This window comes from Sminthopsis crassicaudata, chromosome 3 (assembly GCF_048593235.1).
Source record: "Sminthopsis crassicaudata isolate SCR6 chromosome 3, ASM4859323v1, whole genome shotgun sequence".
Lineage (NCBI taxonomy): Eukaryota > Metazoa > Chordata > Mammalia > Dasyuromorphia > Dasyuridae > Sminthopsis > Sminthopsis crassicaudata.
Genome location: NC_133619.1, coordinates 217,575,865 through 217,595,739, shown reverse-complemented (window position 1 = coordinate 217,595,739; position 19,875 = coordinate 217,575,865). Strand labels below are relative to the sequence as shown.

The 19,875-nt window shown below is 36.1% G+C and overlaps 1 protein-coding gene across 3 annotated transcripts in view; it reads right to left on the bottom strand.

Annotated features, from left to right (window-relative positions):
- GPM6B (glycoprotein M6B) overlaps window positions 1-18,311 on the bottom strand; it is a 214,540-nt gene extending 196,229 nt beyond the window's left edge. For 2 of the 3 annotated variants that reach the window (XM_074299979.1, XM_074299981.1), the window contains exon 1: window positions 18,143-18,311. In XM_074299979.1, the coding sequence (XP_074156080.1) occupies window positions 18,143-18,146 (4 nt within the window). In that variant the 5' untranslated portion in view covers window positions 18,147-18,311. The remainder of the gene's footprint in view (window positions 1-18,142) is intronic. The other variant, XM_074299976.1, reaches the window with a different exon arrangement.
- Window positions 18,312-19,875: the final 1,564 nt, after the last annotated feature.

Here is a 19,875-nt window from a genome sequence, read left to right as displayed (position 1 = left end):
ATAAGAGGCAATGTATTCATTCCACTTTTGGATAGCTCTAATTTTTCAGACATTAAGCCTAAATCAGTTTCTCTGCAGCATCTATCCATTGCTTATGGTACTGGCCTTTGGGGACAAATAGAACACATCTAATTCTTCTTCACATTCCTTCCTCTCTTTCTATCCCCTTCCATTCTAATAGAATCATAGATTTAAAGACTGAGTGAACATTAGAGATCATTGAACTCAACCTCATCATTTTACAGATGACTAAAATGAGGCACAGAGTGTTTAGTGACTTAACCAGACTTACATAGCTTATGACTATGGCAGGAATAGAATATAAGTATTCCCAATTCTGAATCTTACCCAACTTGGTATGAAAAAAGGCATTGCTATATCTATTATGCCACTTAGCTGCCTTCTATTCTCAAGCCTTCTATCCCTCATTCCTTCAATAAATCCTCAAACAATATGGTCTCAAGACTTTTTTCACCATTCTACTTGTTCTTATTGCACATTCTCCAACTTATCAATAATCGTCATAAAAAATGTTATCCAGAACTGAACACAATACTCCAGATAAAGATCTCATGAGGGCAGAATACACTTAAATTATCACTTCCCTATTCCTAAAAGCTATTCATCTTTTACTGTTGTTTTTTGGTTGGTTTTTGTTAAAAGAATTAGGATTAAGTGGCATGCCCAGAGTCACATAGCTAGTAAATGTTAAGTGTCTTAGTTCAGGTAGAAACTCAGAGCCTCCTGACTCTTAGGGATAGTGTTCTACCCACTGTGCCATCTAGCTGCCCAAAGCCATTATCTTTCAATGCAGCTCAAGATTGTTTTGGCTTCACATTGAGTAGTTGACCCATTTAACTTGTGGTTCACTAAAATCTCCTTTTCTTTTCTTTTTCTTTGCTGAGGCAATTCGGGTTAAGTGACTTGCCCAGGGTCACACAGCTAGGAAGTGTTAAGTGTCTGAGATCAGATTTGAACTCAGGTCCTCCTGACTTCAGGACTGGTGCTCTATCCACTATGCCATCTAGCTACCTCCTCCTCCTCCTCCTCCTCCTTCCTCTTCTTCCTCCTCCTTCTTCTTCCTCCTCCGTCTCTGTCTCTGTCTCTGTCTCTCTCTCTCTCTCTCTGTCTCTCTCTCTCTCTCTCTCTCTCTCTCTCTCTCTCTCTCTCTCTCTCTCTCTCTCTCTCTTTTAAGAACAGCTGTGCCTTTCTCATCTCATACTTATAAAATTGATTTTTTGGAGCCTAAGTGTAAAATTTAAAATTTATCTGTATTTCATTTCATTAGATTTAATGTCCTATCCTGTCAATATTCTTTTGGACACTGACACTATCATTCAGTTTTTGTTGGCAATCTCTCCCAGTTTTGTATCATCTGAAAAGTTGATAAGCACATTATCTATGTCTTTATTCAAATCATTGAGAAAAAAATATTTTAGTAAGCCACATACAGATGCATGAGGTCCTCCACTGGAGATCTTTTGCCACATTGATACTGCACTATGAATAACTATTTCATTGTTAAACTGTTAAATTTTGCAGAAGAGAAACCCTTTTTGCTTTTCGTTCTGTATTGACAAAGTGTCATCTTAAGAATAGTTAGTGGAAACGTTGAATCACTATGAGTGACCAATATGTTGTATAAAACAGCTGTTACAAATTGAATTTGTAACATTGTTGATAGTATATTTTCCCTAAGAAAAATATTTTTATTCCATATAGGCTACAATAATTTACATAATATATTTTGCATTTTTTAATTTCAAAGAAATGTAGATCTATAACTGGAAAATGATTCAAATAGCATTTAATCTAACATTTTCATGTTACAGATAAAGAAATATGCCTGGAATGTTAATTGTTTTACCTAAGGTCATATGGAAAATACAAATGAAAGTTGGAATTTGAATTCAGATCTTCTGACTCTTAGATTTGGTACTCTTTCCCTTCAAAGCCATTGTTAGTTCACCATGTACCTGGAATTTTAATAGAACTTACTATGCTGCTACTGTTCTTCTTCTTCCTTTTTTCTCATTTTTAATATGTTTAAATTTATTTTTCTGGTTATACATGTATATTAACTTTTTAAATACACATTTTAAAATTAATTATGTTGAGAGAGAAAAATTAGAACAAAAGGGGAAAAAAACAGAAAAAAGAAGTAAACATATCATGTGTTGATTTATATGCAATCTACATAGTTCTTTTTCTGCATGTAGATGGTGTTTTATATCCCAAGTTTATTGTGATTGCCTTGGATCACTGAATCACTAATAAAAACTAGTTTTTTCATAGTCAATCATTGAACAATCTTGCTGTTACTGTATACAATGTATTTCTGGTTCTGCTTATTTCATTCAGGATCAGTTCATGTAAATCTTTCCAGGCCTTTCCAAAATTAAGTTGTTCCTCATTTTTTATAGAATAATAATAATCCATTATCTTCATATACCACAATTTATTCAGCCATCTATTCTTCATCTACTTTATCTACTCATTTTCCATTTCTTTGCTACCACAAAAAGAGTTGCTACAAACATTTTTACACATGTATAGATCCTTTTCCTCCTTTATGATTTTCTTAGTAAAATAGTATGCAAGTCTTATAGCCCTTTGGGCATTATTACTATGCTTCTTCTTGTAATGCTGGAGAAACTGAGACAAGATAGAGATTAGGGTTTTTAATATTTTAATAGTGGAGAATTTGGACTAACAAAGCCATACTAACCATAGCCATCCCAACCATAGCCATCCCAGCTGGCTTAGACTCTTGTCTCAAAATATCCAGTAACCAGCAATTAATTACAGAGACTTTAGTAAGTAATAATTAGTAAGTCATAATTTCAGGAAAAACCATAAATTCTGATAAGTTGGGAGTGAAGAAAGTGTCAAGCAGGAGAAAGGAAGAATGGGCCAGGAAAGATAAATGGTGCCATCTAAGTATTTGAGATAAATCTTGCGAAGTTTTGTGACTCTTTGGAATGCCAGAATGGCCAGAGCTCTGTACCCCTAATTATCTCAGTCCTAATGGCCAGGAAGGGGGGATTGCCACAGGGAAACTGAGGAAGAACAATTCAGGGAAACTGAGGCAGGAAAACTGAGATATAATTCAGGGAAACTGAGGCATTAACATTTTAACACTTATCTATGTCAATCTGGACAAGTTTACAAAACTTGTAGTGTCTTTAAAAATAGCTTTTTATTTTAAAAATATCTGAAAATTTAGTCTTCAACATTTACCCTTGCAAAATCTTGTTCCAAAAATTTCTCCTTCAGTTCCCACTCCTCTCCTCCCCTAGCTGGCAGTAATCTAATATAGATTAAACATGTGCAATTCTTCTAAACATTTATCATGTGAAAAGACAAATCAGATCAAAAAGGGAAAAAGTGAGAAAAAAAAAGAACTTGCAAACAATGACAAAAAAGGTGAAATTACTATGTTATGATTCACATTCAGTTCCTATAATCCTCTTTCTGGTTGTAGATGGCTCTTTCCATCACAAAGGACTTGTATCTTATATAAGTTAGCACCTTCTGGAATGTGGAAAACAGTCTTAAAACATTATGATGTGAAAGATTTGATCTTCATTTTTTTACATTTTAGATAGCATATAAACTTCTCCAGATCTTTATATGGTGAACATTTGAGACAAGAGAGAAGAAATGCTTTTCTCCCCTGATTGACCAGAGAATGAATAGTCCATAGAAACAAAGGGGTGAAGATAACTTATAAGAACAAAGGAAGATATCTTATAGAGAGAAAAAATATTTTGTGATGCCCAGAGAACTAATTATACATTAAACGATGTTGTATATGTAAAGGGAAAAAAATCAATGAGGGCAGAAAAATATTATATCTATTAACAAATTCTATGACTGTGAAACTTGCAAATCACAAATCATTAAATCTTCTTTGAAATGTACTAATAGTAGCGATATTATTCACCCAAGGATTCCCTGGTTTATCTGCCTTAAATTCTGGCTACCTCTGAAATGCTACCTATTGTTTTTCCTGCCTCACTAGAGAAAAGAGATCCCTGACCCAACTCCCATCCTACCTTGTATCTGATCTGCCCAACTTTTAATTTAAATGTATTCCTATCTGTATGGACAAAACCACTTCATCTATTTTATTGTTCAACCATATGTTTTTTCAACATCAATCTGCTTGCTTGTCAGCTCTATACATGCCCTTTTCATATAAAGTTAATATTGCTCATTATTAAGAATGAGGATCTGAAGGGTAAGGACCATGATTTTTGCCATCTTCTGTAGAATACCTAGCATTGTACTATATAGAAATAGTAAATAAAAGCTCTTGATAATAACAATCTAAAAATAGCTGTACTTGCCTAAATAAAGCATCACCATGTTAAAAAGCCATTTTATATTTCCCATGATTCTTTAAAGGTAGTCTTAAAAACCAATTACTACTATTGAAAACTGTACACTAGAACTCAAAATCATTTTTTCCCCAAAAAGTATAGTCCTGTGGTTTTGGCAATAACTTACTGAAAGGAAATTCATTACCTTAAATGAATATTCTGAATCTTTTTCATTTACCATGGAAACTGTCAGAATCTGCTAAATAGGAAAACTAAATTTCTGATATGCAAGGAAAAAAATAAGGTTAATTGCCAAAACATTTTATTTTATTATCTGAAGTATTCAAGTTTCCTTTGGCTTTTCCAGCACAGTAAATTCTTCCGGTTCTTTGCTAGGACTGTTTGAAGTCACAGATGATTAAACCAAAGTTGTCTTCCCAGTACACCATTTTCTAACTTCTTTTTTTCCAGAGACATTACAAAACCATATGCCAGAATTCAAAAGTAGTGACACTATGCACATACAAAAAAGCAGATTGTGCTCCATCTCATTTCCCAATCTGGCCATTCTTTTTTAGATGAGAACTACAGTTCAGTTTGCTCTCTTTAAAAAAAAAACAAAAAAAAAAAAACCCATCAATTGAGGAATGGCTAAGCAAGTTGTAACATATGATTGTAATAGAATATTATTGTGTTATAAGAAATGACTAGCAGGATGATTTTTTTAAAAAAGACCTGTAATGGCTCTTATAAACTGATGAATAGTGATGTAAACAGAACCAGGGGGTTGTTGTACACAATAACAGCAATATTGTTAAATGAAAAATTGTCAGCAACTCAGTTCTTCTCAGCAATATAATGATCCAAGTAAAGCTCAAAGGATTAATGATGAAGCATACTATCGGCCTCAAAAACAAAACAAAACAAAACAAAACAAAAAAAAAAAACCTGATATTTATTGAATATGGAGTGAATCAAGTTATTTTTCATTTTCTTTCATTTTTTTTCTTCTATTTGAGTCTTCTTATATGAAACGACTAATAGGGAAATGTTTTACATAACTTCACAGATAACCCTATAACTTACCATCTCAGGGAAAGGAAAGGAAAAAGAGGGAGGGTTAGCATTTAGAACTCAAAATTTTAAAGAAAATTTAAAACAATTAAGTTAAAGGTTCTTATCCATGTGGGGAGAGGAGAGGGGAAGAAGGCTGAGGAAGGGGAAAGATGGCAATTGCTATACAGAGCCAAGTCATGTCTCTCCACCCCTACCCTCTATTTTTTACAACGTGGAAAACATATGTGAATACTTCACCACAAGGCAAGAATGATGAATGATGACACTTCCTGCAAGCCTGCTTTAAAGACTTAATCTAAGAAGATATGATTACAGTTAAGGAGATGAGTTCTAAATTTGGAAAAGCCAATCAAGGGTGGTTTTAGGATGTTAAGAATTGTGAATGATCATTTCCTTATTATCAACTCCCCCTCAAAAAAGGAAAAAAAAGAGCAGAAAAACATATTGAAAATGGGAACCGAAATTAACAAAATGAACAAATAGATCAGACCTCCCAAGAATGTTTCTTAAACATTGGATACAGTTACTAAGAAAAGTGATGGGACCCCTTTCCCAGGAGAGGACTAAAAATAAGAATTGAACCATTGTGACCAAGATGGTTTAAAAGTAATCCTGCCCAGCTGGGATGCCTGAACTACAGGGTCTTCCATCTAGTCACAGTATTCCATATCTGATGGTTTTAGAATGAGGAATGGAGTGAATGGGGAGGAGGAAAGAGAGGGCAGGAATAAAAAAAACAAGTCTTTCTTCAGTAAGAAGAAGCCTGGGCACCTGAATCTGAATTCAACCAAGCCTTTAATGACCAGTACTAATCAGATTTTATGATGTTGTACAGCACAAAGGGTTTTAAATCTCTTTGGACCAAATACACAGTTGAATAGGAGGGGAAGGGAACTTCTTTTTTCTCTCAGGACTGGTCTCCAGCTGTTTCAAAAAAGAAAGAACAATTTGACAGCCGGCTACAAAGCCAATGCACTAATTCTTCCTTGTGAGCATACATAGTGGCTTACTTAGTACACCAAGTTCATGTGCATTGAGTTGTATTTGGCTGAAAAGCAAAGTACTAAGATCAACACTAAAGACATTTTCTTTGGTGAGTTTGGCTGACTTTTAACTCAATTAAATAATTTTTACCTCCAGATACAAAATTACTATTTTGTACCCACTGGTATCTGGATTGTCTTTATTACATTTTCTCCATCATTATCCCTCCCCTCTCATATTTTAAGAAGCTTAGCTTTTGCCCAAAATGACTTGGTTTCTAATTAAAAGCTAATATTTATAAAGCATCTACTATGTGTTAGGCATTGTGCTAAATGCTTTACAAATATTATCTCATTTGATCCTCACAATAACACTGGGAGGTAGAAGCTATTATGATCCCCATTATTATCCCTTAACTGTAAAAGTTAAGGAAACTGAGGAAATGAGGATCAGTGATTTACCCAGGGTCTTACAACAATGGCTGAGGTCAAATTGGAACTCAGGGCTTCTTGACTCCAGTCTCAGTACCCTAACCACACCACCACCTAGCTGCCTATAACTTATCTTAAATATAAAAGATTTCCCATTTTAGCCACCACAAGTCTGTCATTCTCAGGGATCTTAAAAAACAAAACAAAACAAAAAAAAAAAAACAACAACTTGAAGACAGAGTTCTAATTGTATATGACTTCCAAAGTAGATGATCCAAGTACCTCTCATCCCTAAATTCTATAATCATTCTATTTTTTATTTAATTGTTTTTTGCTTAATTATTTTTGCTTTGTTTTGTTTTGTTTTTTGAGATTGGATCTTCCTATCTAACCTAAATTGGTCCTATTCTGTTGCTTATTGGCATGGAAGTTCCAATCTATTCCTTTAGGCAATTTGGTGGATCCAACTCCCAGGGACTCACTATGTTGCTGCTGAATTTTGTGTGAGTACCAGACTGCCTTAGCATACTGCAACTCAAAACTTCTAAAGTCCTGTAATCCCACCAGTCAGCCTCCTCCAGTGCAAATCTGGGTTATCATGCCAGCTATTTTATTCCTTCCTGCTACAAGTGTTATTAGTTATTTTTGTTGTTGTTGTTGATATAGTTCTGTTTTTAAGTTTATTAAAAAATACTCTCTAATCATGATCAAGCTGTTTGACTAATCATATTTGTTGTTCCATAGTCAAGGTTTTGAGTCAGTCATCTTAGCCCTGACCTATATCTAACTTTATCTAACTTGCTACTTTCTTTCTGATTTTAGACTATTCTTCTCACAATCCCATGACAGGCAGTATGGTATAGTATAGAGTATAGCACTTGGGATGAGGAAAATGTGGATTCAGATCCCACCTTCTACCAAATGCAAGTAACTCTTCTAAACCTCAGTCTATAAAATGAAAGGATTGGACTCAATGACCTCTAAGGACTTTCCAGTTTTAAACTCAGGATACATATATAATATATACCATTCTCCTGAACATTTCAGTATGTATGTTCATACTATTCCTTCCTGTCTGCAATATCTTCTTTCATTCTATTTAAATCTGATCAGTCCTTGTAAGTATAGATTAAGTGTATTTGCCCCCTATTACTCCAGCCTCCTCTTTCATCTTTTCCCTGAGCTTTTCTTATTCTTTCAGCACAAGTGAACTTACTTTATTTCCTGTATATAATTTTATCTTTTCTGACTGACCTCCTTAATGGTAGATAACAATGGTCTATTTCCAAAGTGGTCCATGGCAAGAGGAAAATAATTTTAGTCTTAAAGTCAGCAGATCTGAACAACTTTTTTTCTCTTTAAATAAAACACACACACAAATAAATTGTATATATGTACACACAAGAGCAAATATGAATTTTCCATAAATAAAGGACACAAAATAGGATTATATATGAAACCAAGAGTACCATGTACAGTGTTTAGATTGTAGGGTTTCTTATAAATGGGGGAAATAAGAAGTGGTCAATAATGATTAATTTGTCGAACACGGGTTCTAGATCATTATATTAGTTTGCTATAATCTAAGAAAGTAGACAAATGACCAATACCATTAAGTATATTTTAGAGATAAAAAACTCAGGAAAAGTTCTTGACCAAGAGGCAAGAGGCATAATTCCTAGAACCATGCTGGGAAACTTTTCTTCCAAAGCTTTGTCTAGCTCCAAATTTATTAGGGTGCAGATTTCTCATTACAAAAGATTTTTTTTGGCTCTTTAGTTTTTATTCATATCAGAAATCAAATACTAATCATTATCAGAATCAGAATCGATCAGAAAGCACAATACTTACTTTGATTTTGGCTAAATTTTCATACTCCTACACAAAAAAAGGCTAAATAAAACCTGGAACGACCCTTGTTAACTACATTTGGAGACCCATTGTACTGAAAAAAGTAAACTTAAATATTTCTAGGCAGATTCACTACAGAAGAAAAAAAGAAACATTTCCTATTAGTAAGATAAAAAGGCCAAAGGTAGGAAATTTTGAATGAGTGCACTTAAATTAGTTCTTAAATTATTTATGTACTTCAAACAATCAAGAAATCACTGTGGTCTAATATTCCATGATTTTAAGGAGCCCTAGCCTACAAGTACATATATTACAAAACAAAGTTAGTCCCATCTGCTTGCTACATTCCAGGTGATTTCATTAGTGTAAGGCACTCTGTGATGAGTGAAAGTGAGTGACTTGAAAACTCTATCAATGAAGAACTGCACTTCTTCAATTTATAGTTTTAGAGAGCTCCCTCAGATGACTTGAGAGATTAAAGGTCTTATCCAGGGCCACAAGGTCAGTGTATTTTATAGGCAGAATCTGATCCCAGATCATTCTAACTAGAAGGCCACTATTCATCTAATATACCACATTCCCTATCATCACATATTATTTGAACTTCATACTGGCATTATTAATCCTTAATGAAAATATACATATTCCTCCTGTAAATTGCTTTAATTTAAACTGAAAAAACAAAACAAAATTGTTGTTGCTGTTATTTGTTCTTCATTCTTGAAGAGGATCATGAGGACTTATCTTCATTAGTTCAAATATGGCCTCAGATGGACAAGTCATTTAATCCTGCTCGAATCCATTTCCTCATGTATAAAATGAGCTGGAGAAGGAAATAGTCAAACAGTATCTCTGCCAAGAAATCCCCAAAGAGGGTCATGGGAAAATTAGACACAACTGAAAAATGCCTTAACAATAACTTGTGCTGGGCAGTCTGCTGATCACTTACCTATGTAATCCCATTTGATCCTTAAAACAACTGTGAGAGGTAGATGCAGTATTGTCTCCAGTTTTACAGTTGAGGAAACTGAGACAAAGCTAGGTGACTTACCCATAATAACATACATAGTAAGTGTCTGGGTCTGAATTTGAACTCAGGGCTTACTGACCTAAAGTCCAGTTCTCTATCCATGGTGCCATTTAACTGCCTCATAATAAAATAATCTAGGCATAATCACTTAACTAGGCCACCCAAGGAAACAAGAAAGTGAATACCCATGCTAGAGAGATAACTGTAGTGGCTCAGAAAGAATTCCTATGAGGCACACCAATTAATGACTGGTCAAAAAATGACAAGAGTCATTAAACACTTTTGTGGTCATAAGCTCTGAGGTTCCCCTTAGACTTTAGACTTTACTCCCAGGAGAGTCCAGGCAATTGCTAACCCCCAATCATGTAATATTGTCTTTTATGGTTTCTTGTATTGATGCCCTAGTCTTTAGATTGGGGGAGCTTTTAACCAGGAAGAAGGCCTAAGATGAACTTATCCACCACTTGTTAAAAATAGCAAAAATTGTTCAGCACCAAACAAGCAGTTTGTAAATATTTGCTGTATGGTTGAATGAATCAAACTTATTCCCAGTGCCTAGGAAGTCCATGAGAATTTTATATATGCTTGTGATTTCATTGGGGTGGGGGAAACGTCCTCTACTAATTCAGATTGGCAACCCACTACAGGTGGCAAAGCTGGTAATGAGGGAGAAAGGCCTAAAGTAGTACTGCCAAAGGAGCCTAGGATCAAGGACTCCCTGGGGAACTGAGTCCTGACCACAGAATTGTAATCAATTAAAAAGAGGGTGGGAAGATAGAGGTGCTTTATTCCCTGCTTCTCCAAGATATTCAATTTTGGGGCTCCAGTCTCAATACAAAAGCGCCCACCCTTATTCACTAATTCTTCTCTGCTATCCTTCCACATTTTCCCACTTTCTGATCAGGCAAGGCTCTTAGGATAATTATAACCTAACCCCATACCCAGGAATCCACAAGCACAGGTGCCTGCTGACCCACCCACTCAGGTATACTACCTTGTCCATTCAGTTCATCTTTGCTATAGTTCATCTCATATCTATAGTAGATACCCCTGGAGAATGGACTCTTCTCTTTGTTTATTCAGTTGTTTCAATCATATCTCAGTCTCCATTATCCCATTTTGAGGTTTTCTTGGCAAAGCTAGTGGAATGGTTTGCCATTCCCTTCCCCAGCTCATTTTATAAATGAGAAATTGAGGCAAATATTTGAACTTGCAAAGATTAGTCTTTCTGACTCTATGCCCAGCACTTTAACCACTGTACTACCCAGGTGCTCTCTGAAGGCAATAACTAAAAGTCCTGCTTCCCTCATCCTTTTTTTGGTGGGGGAAGGGAGGGTCAGAAATAGAATGAGTGGCAGAGAATTAGTAGCATAGACTGAGACAGATCACAGATCTCATTAGATTATCTTTGTCTTCAAATACAATCCTATTCCAGTCTCCTCTATTATTATTTAAAATGCCACCATCCTTCTTGTCACCTTGGTTCATAATCTCGATTTCTTTTTCTATTCCTCACTCTCCTTCATTTCACATTTCTAATTAGATGCCAAATTTAGTCCTTACTATCTCTGTAAATCTCATATTCTCCTTTCTACTCACACAGCCACAACTCTAATTCAGACCCATATCCCTTCTCACCTAGTCTATAGTAAAAGCCTGTTAATCTGTTTCCCTGCTTCAAGCTCTCCCATCTCTTGCCATCTGCCACACAGGTGCCAAAGGATTTTCCTGAAGTATAAGTATAGCCATCTCATTCTCCATATCAATAAAATCTAGTAGATATTAATTGACTTTAGGATAAAATAATTCATCATTATATAATTCTTTCTAGCTTCTATTTTTGGGTTTCATAATTTCATAATATATAATTGCTAATATAAGATTATATGTAGACAACTGATAAAAACTTTGGAGTTTATTAGAATTCTTGGAAGGTGATTCCATGACCAATCTGCACAACTGTGGGCATTCCACACTCAGAGATTCCATAGTTGACCCAGTATCAGAGTAAATGCTTTAGTCTGGGTGGCTTGGGGAACTCTGGATATACACAAGATTTCAGGATATAGAGTAGGCTTATCCTGCAGACTTGGTAGAAGTACCAAACTGCAATATGGCACCTTCTACCAACTTTCCTATCCAATTGGCACATAAGAAGGGACATTTGGAGTGCCAAAAATTAACAACCACAAATGGCATTTGTATCATGGAACAGAACAATGTAAATACGTTTACACAGTGGTTTTCTCAAAAGTTTCAACATGAAAAAGAGCACAGTACTCAATATGTTACTTCTATAGATTCTTCTTTAGTATTTAAAATAATAGAAGTGGAGAGCTGGAAGTTATTATAGGGGTAAAATCAACTCCCTTCTTTTATAAAGAAACCAAAGTAAAACATTATATATATATATGTGTGTGTGTGTGTGTGTGTATATATGTATACATATACATATATAATGTACGTATACATGTGTGTATATAAATGTTTGTGTATGTATACATACATATATATGGAGAGAGAAGGGGGGAGACATAAAGGAGAGAAAGAGACAGAGAGAGAAGAGAGACACACACAAGGCACACACAACCAAAGAGACAGAGAGGGAGAAAGAAAGCGAAAAGGAGAGAGGAGAGAAAGAGAAAGACACAGAGAGGGAGGCATAGAGAGAAGGAAAGAGAAACAAAGAGACATAGATACACACACAGAGACAGAGAAAAACAGAAAAGGAAAGAGAGAAAAGATAGAGAAGCAAAGAGACACACACAGAAGCATTGACAGATAGAGAGATAAAGGGTAGAAAAAGAGAAACACAGAGACACACAGTGAGATAGAGAGGAGAAAGAGGCAGAAAGAGAGGAGAGAGCAACATGCAAGAGACAGACAGACAAACATACACAAAGAGAGACAGAGAGAAAAGAGAAAGAGAGAAAGACACAGAGACAGAGAGAGGAGAGTAACAGATAGAAAAAGAAGGAAAGAGACAGGAAAGAGAGAAAGATGGAGAGTCAGAGAGAGAGAAACAAAGAAAGAAAGAGAAAGAAAGAAAAAGAGAATGAAGGAAGGAAAGGAGAGAAGGAAGGAAGGAAGAAAGAAGGAAGGAAGGAAGAGAAAGAGGAGAAAGACAGAGTGAAGGATAGAGTAAAAAGAAACAGTCAGAGACAGAGACAAAGCTCAGTATTACCAGATTGTATATGATAAAGCTGAGATTGGAAAATAAAGGTCTTGACTTCCAATCAAGGGCTATTTTCACCCTACCATATTATTTCTCATAATAAACATTTATTTATATGGCAATTAACTATATTGAAAATTTAAAAACATAAATTAATTTTCATTTTTTAAAAAATTTCTATAACTAAATGGATTAAAACTATGATCCATTATATATGCCATATATATCCTATGTTCCTTTAAACTTGTAATAACAACTAATGAAGCAAAACATTGCTCTCTTCAGGATATAGCAAACAAATGATGCACAAATTGTGATTCTATAATAAGCAGGTGTTTTAGATTTGGATTCATTTAGTTAAACCTTTATGACTATAATCTTAAATGGTTACAGACACTCTTAGGGGTAGAGAAAACCAAGTTGATCCCTAGAAAAGGAAAGTTACTTGGCCAAAGTCACATAGGCCCTGGACATACATAAAGTTTCAGGGTATGGGGCAGATTTACCCTACAGACTAGAAATACCAAACTGCAACATAACAGAGCCAGTTCTAAGACTTAGGCCTTTTGTTTCTAAATCTAGGGTTCTTTCCAGTACACTATGCTGATTCTCTTAATTTGATAAAAAATTTAATGAAAAATCAAATGGTGCATGTGTGTACATATGCAAATATATACATACACTAACACATGTATATACACTAGCACAATACAAACATGTGTATATATCTACCAATACATGCAAATTATGCATAGTATATTCACAAACATAGTATATTCACAAATGTATACGTGCACACACATAGTATACATTGCATCATATATACAACACAATGCACATATGTAAACACATGTGTGTATATACACACTAACACATACATACACAAATGCACATGGGTATATCCCAACACACATACACATGTATACATAAGAATATAGACAAATGTCCATGTATGTGTGTATATATATATATATATGCAAACATAACACATACATGCATATATACAGGAATACACATGCATGTATATATACCAACACAATACATACATATGTACATACACACATGTTCACCAACAATATGCAATGTGCATAAACACTAAAATACAATCCAATTTACATGTGTGAACACATGTGTACATATACACACTAATATTTATGTGTATATACATACAATAAAACATAAATGTATGTATGGACTAACACAATATAAATGTGTATATATACTGGCACACATAGCACATAGATGTGTATACACACTAAAACACATGCCTATGTATACATTAACACACATATATATGTATATATGCACAAATACTAATATACACACATGTATTATACACAAACACATTTGACCATATTAATGCTAAAAAGTCAAAGTTGAAGGCTACAGAATAAGAGCCTTTGTGAGAACCAAAAGCAGGACTTCAGCTATAATAATAACAGTCTGTTTTTACATAATGTCCACGGTAGACAAATGGGGGAATAATACTTTAGTACTGTGGTGTTGAATTGAAGTGCAAAAAGAAATGTTTAGATAAAATCTATGGACAAATTAGCATTTTTAAAAGTAAAATAGGGTAGAAGGAAAGTATGCCCATTAAAATAAAAAATAATCGTGTTTTCTCAACTTTATGAGGTCCTGCAATGTAATAGAAGTCATAGAGAAAGTACGAAAACTAAATCAAATCCTGCCTCTGACACTCACTAGTTGTTTGGGCTAGTCATTTAAACCTCTTTGTAACAAGGTGGTGAAGTGGAAAGAGCAAGAATTAATTAAGTGCCTACTATGTGCCAGGCACTGTGCTAAGCCCTTTACGAATATTATCTCATATGATCCTTACAACAATCCTGAGAGATTGATGCTAGTTATTCTTATTTTATAGATGGTAAGACTTAACTAGTCTTATGTTGTGTTGTATTGTGACTTACTCAGGGTCACACAGCTTCCTGAGGCTACATTTGAACTCAAGCTTCCTGACTCCAGGTCCAAAGCTCTTTTCATTACACCGTCTAATTGCCTCAAATTCTTTCACTATCACTTATCACCTATATTAAACTAGGGCAAGTCAGTTAATTCTTCTTGACCTCAGTTTCCTCACTTATAAAACCAGAGGACTGAATTAAACATTTGTTATGCATACAAGCTCCTAATCAATAATCTTATAATTTGATACTTTACTAAGTCACAGTTTACTAAGACAACTAGGCGACACAGTGAATAGAGTGCTGGGCCTGAAGTCAGGAAGACTCATCTCCCTGAATTTAAATCTGACCTCAGACACTTATTAGCCATGTGATCTTGGGCAAATCACTTAACTGTTTACCTGAACTTTCTCATCTGTAAAATGAGATGGAGAAGAAAATGGCAAGCCACTCCAATATCTCTGCCAAGAAAAGTCCAAATAGGGGTCACACAGACTCAGATTTGTCATATGCATTGGAGAGTTTCCCTACATTAATTTCAAATCAAAGATTTCTAGAATAACTTCCTATCACAGAATGTTAGAAGTAGAAGAAGCCCAAGATATCTCATTTTATAGATGAGGGAAAAGTTAAGTGACTTGTTTAAAGTTATATAACTTTGCTCATATAAGTTGTTCAGCTAAAGACTGGACTCTGAATCCCTTGCCTTTCAGACTAATGGTTCTGATAATTATAGTAAAACAGATTAAACAAATTTTCTTGTAAAAACTCCTATCTTGGATGTTTCCAAGTTCAATCAGTCCAATCAAAATATTTATCAATATATAGTAATAAAATACATCTGGAAAAATAAAATCAGTTCAAGACTTTATAGTATATTTACTAACACTCTTAACAAAAGGGAAGTGATGTGTTTCTCTTTTGGCACTGAAAGAACTTTTTCTTTTAATTCTTTATAACTAAAACCAAGGATACAGCCAAAATCCCTGAAGTATGTGCAAATTAACATAAATTGGCAGTTCAAGTCTATAACCAACTATTGTATGAGACATAATGTACTTCCTTGAAGAAAAATAAGAAAGAACTGGTTTGTGAAGTTGCTTTGTGAAAATTGCATCTTCTATCCCTATTTAAATAAAAACACAAATTAAGCAAAGCAGTTAGTAATATTGTGAATGGCCATGTTTTACAATAGAATGGCCAAGTATCATTGATATAAATAGAAATATCATTAGGTGAAAAAAGTCAATTTCAGGAAAAGTTACTCCATGCATTTTAAAATACAGCATTTGGATGTGACTTCCAAATTCTGGCACTGCAGTTACTGCTAGAGTAGTTATCATGAGCTAAGCAAACAACAGAGATTATCTGATTCTCCATGGAATTTTTGCAGATCCAGCACTGACCCAGCTAACTACTATCTGAGTTAAAAGAATACACCCACCTAAAGGCCTCACATCCTCTGAATGCTTTTATTCCTCTGAATTCCTTCCTGGCTACAATAACTTTCAGCACAATGTTAGAGTGGATTTCAAGGTCCTCCCTTTTTTTTTTTTTTTTTAATCTCTTCCATTTATATTCTGACTTGGATTACCAAACAACCTCAATTTCCCAATGTGAGTTTTTGCTACAGTTGATGCAGAAAGGAGAAAAAATTCCTCGGAAACAAAACATACCACAAACATCACGATTAAGCTGAGTAAATCAGACATATTCTGATGTGTTCACTGGTTTTGTATTGCTGTACATTTTCAAATACATTTGTTTCTTATGTTAAGTATGGTTTACTTAATGTTTTGGTCTGCGCATGAGGCAATAATAGCTTAAGCAATTTAAGGGTGAAAGACCCCCCAAAACCTTCACCTAAGTTACAAAGGAGATAACACTTAAAAGCACTTTGCAAACTTTAAAAAGCTATATAAATGCTAACTAGTTATCAAAGCTACAATTCCTGCTGTTGGGTAATGAGTACTGTAACACTCTTTATGAGAAGTCTGCTTTACATTCCCACAGCATATGTTAAAGGACATTTTGCTGACTACAGCATTTTAGTTTTTTTTTTTTTTTTTTTTTTTTTAAGGAATCAACATAGACTCACAACAGACTACTTCCGCCACGCTTCAGGTTCAAGTTTTTTACATAGTCCAGCTGCGAGATCTTTTTAGCAGACCCATCACGTTGCGTTCTAGTTAACTAGATTCTCAGGATGAAAGGAGTAGTCCTGGGTCATATAGTCCAAATACAGTCTGAATGTTGTTTAGTTTAGTTTAGATTTTTTTTTTTAACCTAATCACCCCAGAATGATTCGTTAAGGTACCAAATAGTTTTGAAAGTTAAAAGGGAGGAAGAGAGGCTTAAAAGGCAAAAAGGGGATGTCTTTTTTCTTATTTTTTTCCATACCCCTTTGACAATATTTCTTAAATCGAGTCTCCAGAAAAACCGAATCTTTCGAAACGCTGTGTTTAATGAGGATTTAATTCAAAAAAGACCAAACGAATTAACTTTTTAAAAGCCACGAACTTAAAGCTGAAAGCGAATTTTCAACTCTCAGATGAGGAATCTAGGAGCAACAGCTGCTCACTTTCTTTTGGGAACGAGCCAATGACGGGTCCTGGGAATTCAGTGAGGAGACTTAACCCACTACCCCCTTTAAATTGGGGGAGGGATTTGGGAGGAGGGGAACCTAAGGATACTGTGGATTACTCCCTCTCCAGGAAGCCACTTAACTAGAAGCTGTTCATATTAGAAGCCGGCCTCCAGAACAGTGCGGGTTAGCCCAAATTGTCCTGGTCAAAGAGACGGGTCAGGAATTGCAGGGATGATGAGATACAAAGGACTTGGGGAAAGATCCATCTTTACCCCTTAAAGCTCCAATATTGCCCCACTCCTATCTCCCCTCCCTCAATAATCACTATTCCAAGTCACCCCCAGAATGCCCTTAGGAACTCCAGCATAAATGTAGCCCCGTTCCATTCCCATGGACCCCGAAGCCCTAAAGCCCCTCTGATCTTTTAGTCCCTCACCCTTCTGACCCAGTCCCTGCAGTTGGTGCTGCCTGTATCTCTCAGCGCAAACCAACTGGTCAGTTCTTCGTCCCCGTACACCCTCAGACAGCTTCAAGGTTACCCTCTCTATGCCCAGCATTGCAAGGCACCTGCGCCCCCTCCCCTTTCTCATTTGCAGAGAAGAGCATCCCAATCCCCAGGGGGCCAGGAGAGAGAAGTAACTCCATCACCTGAGGCTGGCCCAGATAAGTTGCTCAAGAAGTTCCCAGCTTCATGAGGTTCTAGATCCTGAACTGGAGGGGGCGGGGATGCCAAGAGGGATCCGCGAAGCGGTTCACTTACCCATGGCTGGGAAAGCAGAGTGGATGCTTTAGGCGCTGGCTTCTCTTGCAGGGGGTTGCAAAAGCTGGGCTGGGAGGGTTGGTCAAGTTTGCAGGTATTGGCTTGGAGCTGTGGCTGCGGCTCTTGCTATCCCGACTTGCTGCTGCTAGCTCTCTCTCCTTGCTAAGTCGGGGCTGGCGCAAGGAAAGGAGGGGGAGAAGGGCACGTGCAGCGGCGAGCTCCACGCGGGCGGGGGTGAGCCGGCAGGGGAAAGCCAAGCTCTGTGTCTCTCCCTCTCTCTGGCTTCGGCTTCTGCTTCGGCTCGCGCCACTGGGCTCAGATAGCACTGGGGTTGGCAATGTGAGGGGGAGCTGACGTCAGAGTCAGGGGCTTTGTGAGCGTGGAATGAATGGAAGCCAAAGCAGGCTGGGAAGCCCGCAGCTTCCTTTGGGACCCCTGAGCAGAGGCGGGGGACTAGTTGGGAGGGGGATTTATTCACCCTCCGTGGGAAGGTCAGAGGATTCTTGGGATTGAGGAGAGCAGAGAAATCCCCAGCTCTGCCAGTAATGCAATCCCACTCCTATTCTATTGCTTATTTGAATTGGTATTTGATAGGAAAGCCAAAACAGGTGTCAATTGAAATCCCTAGAAAATACACTAATTACAAGGAGCAATAATTAAGTTGCATGAGTGTAGCGTTTTTCACACTTTCTTGCCGGTATGTATTGGTTTAACATCTTTAGTTTGCTATGCCAGCATGCATCTGTTTTAAACAATATTACTAATAAGAACTTATTTTTATAGTACATTAAGATCAGCTGGTAACAGTTACGTGTCTCATAACATTCTCCTAGCCATTCTTCATATTTTACTGATGGAGATCAGAGGATAGTTACTTGACTTTCAAAACACCACACTAATAACCAGCGTCCTAATTATAATTCCAACCAAGATCCTCAAATTGCTCGTCTCATTCATACACAATAGAGAAAGGCTTTTCTTACAGTATCTCAAAATTGCTAATAAGTAACTCCTTGGCTCCTCAGGCTCAACCAAAGGCTAAAGAGACAGTTAAGAACTTCTCACAGTCCTCTGAGTTCATGCCTTCAGGGAAAGATTTCTTTAATTCTTCTAGGCTCAGAGAAATCTCTGCAAGGCTCTAGATAGGGAGATTGCCTGGGGCATCCTGTTCTTTTTGGGATTTTTTTTTTTTTATTTGTTGTTGTTATTTTTTACAACTGGCATTTTCCTTAGGATGGTTTCGGAAAAAAAGAAAAGAAAAAAAAAAAAAAGGAAGAAAAAAAAGTCTTATGACCAGACGATTATGTAAGCAAGCAATTATCAATAATTCAATGACGTGTTTTAGTTGACATGGGAACTCTTTCCTCTAATATAGGCCACAGTAAAGATAATTTGTGCTTTTGGCTTGTGTTGCCTGTTGGAAAAGGTGGGCTTCAATCGGAGAAATTCCTGATTTGGGATCCCTGAAGTTGTCAGTCCCATTATTATCACAGTAGCAATAGTTGTAAGTTAAGAAGGCAGATTTCATCCAGAGGTTTTTTAATAACGATTTCTTAAAAAGAATTTGGGGAAAGAAAAGAGTGAGAAGAAGCATCACACTATGTCATTCTACTGAAACATCCTGGATCCACAGAGATTTTTAATGTAGAGTCATAGAACTTAGAACTTGAAGGAAATCTTTAGGGATCATTTAATCTAATTCTCTCTTCTTATGAATGAGGCCCAGAGAGAAA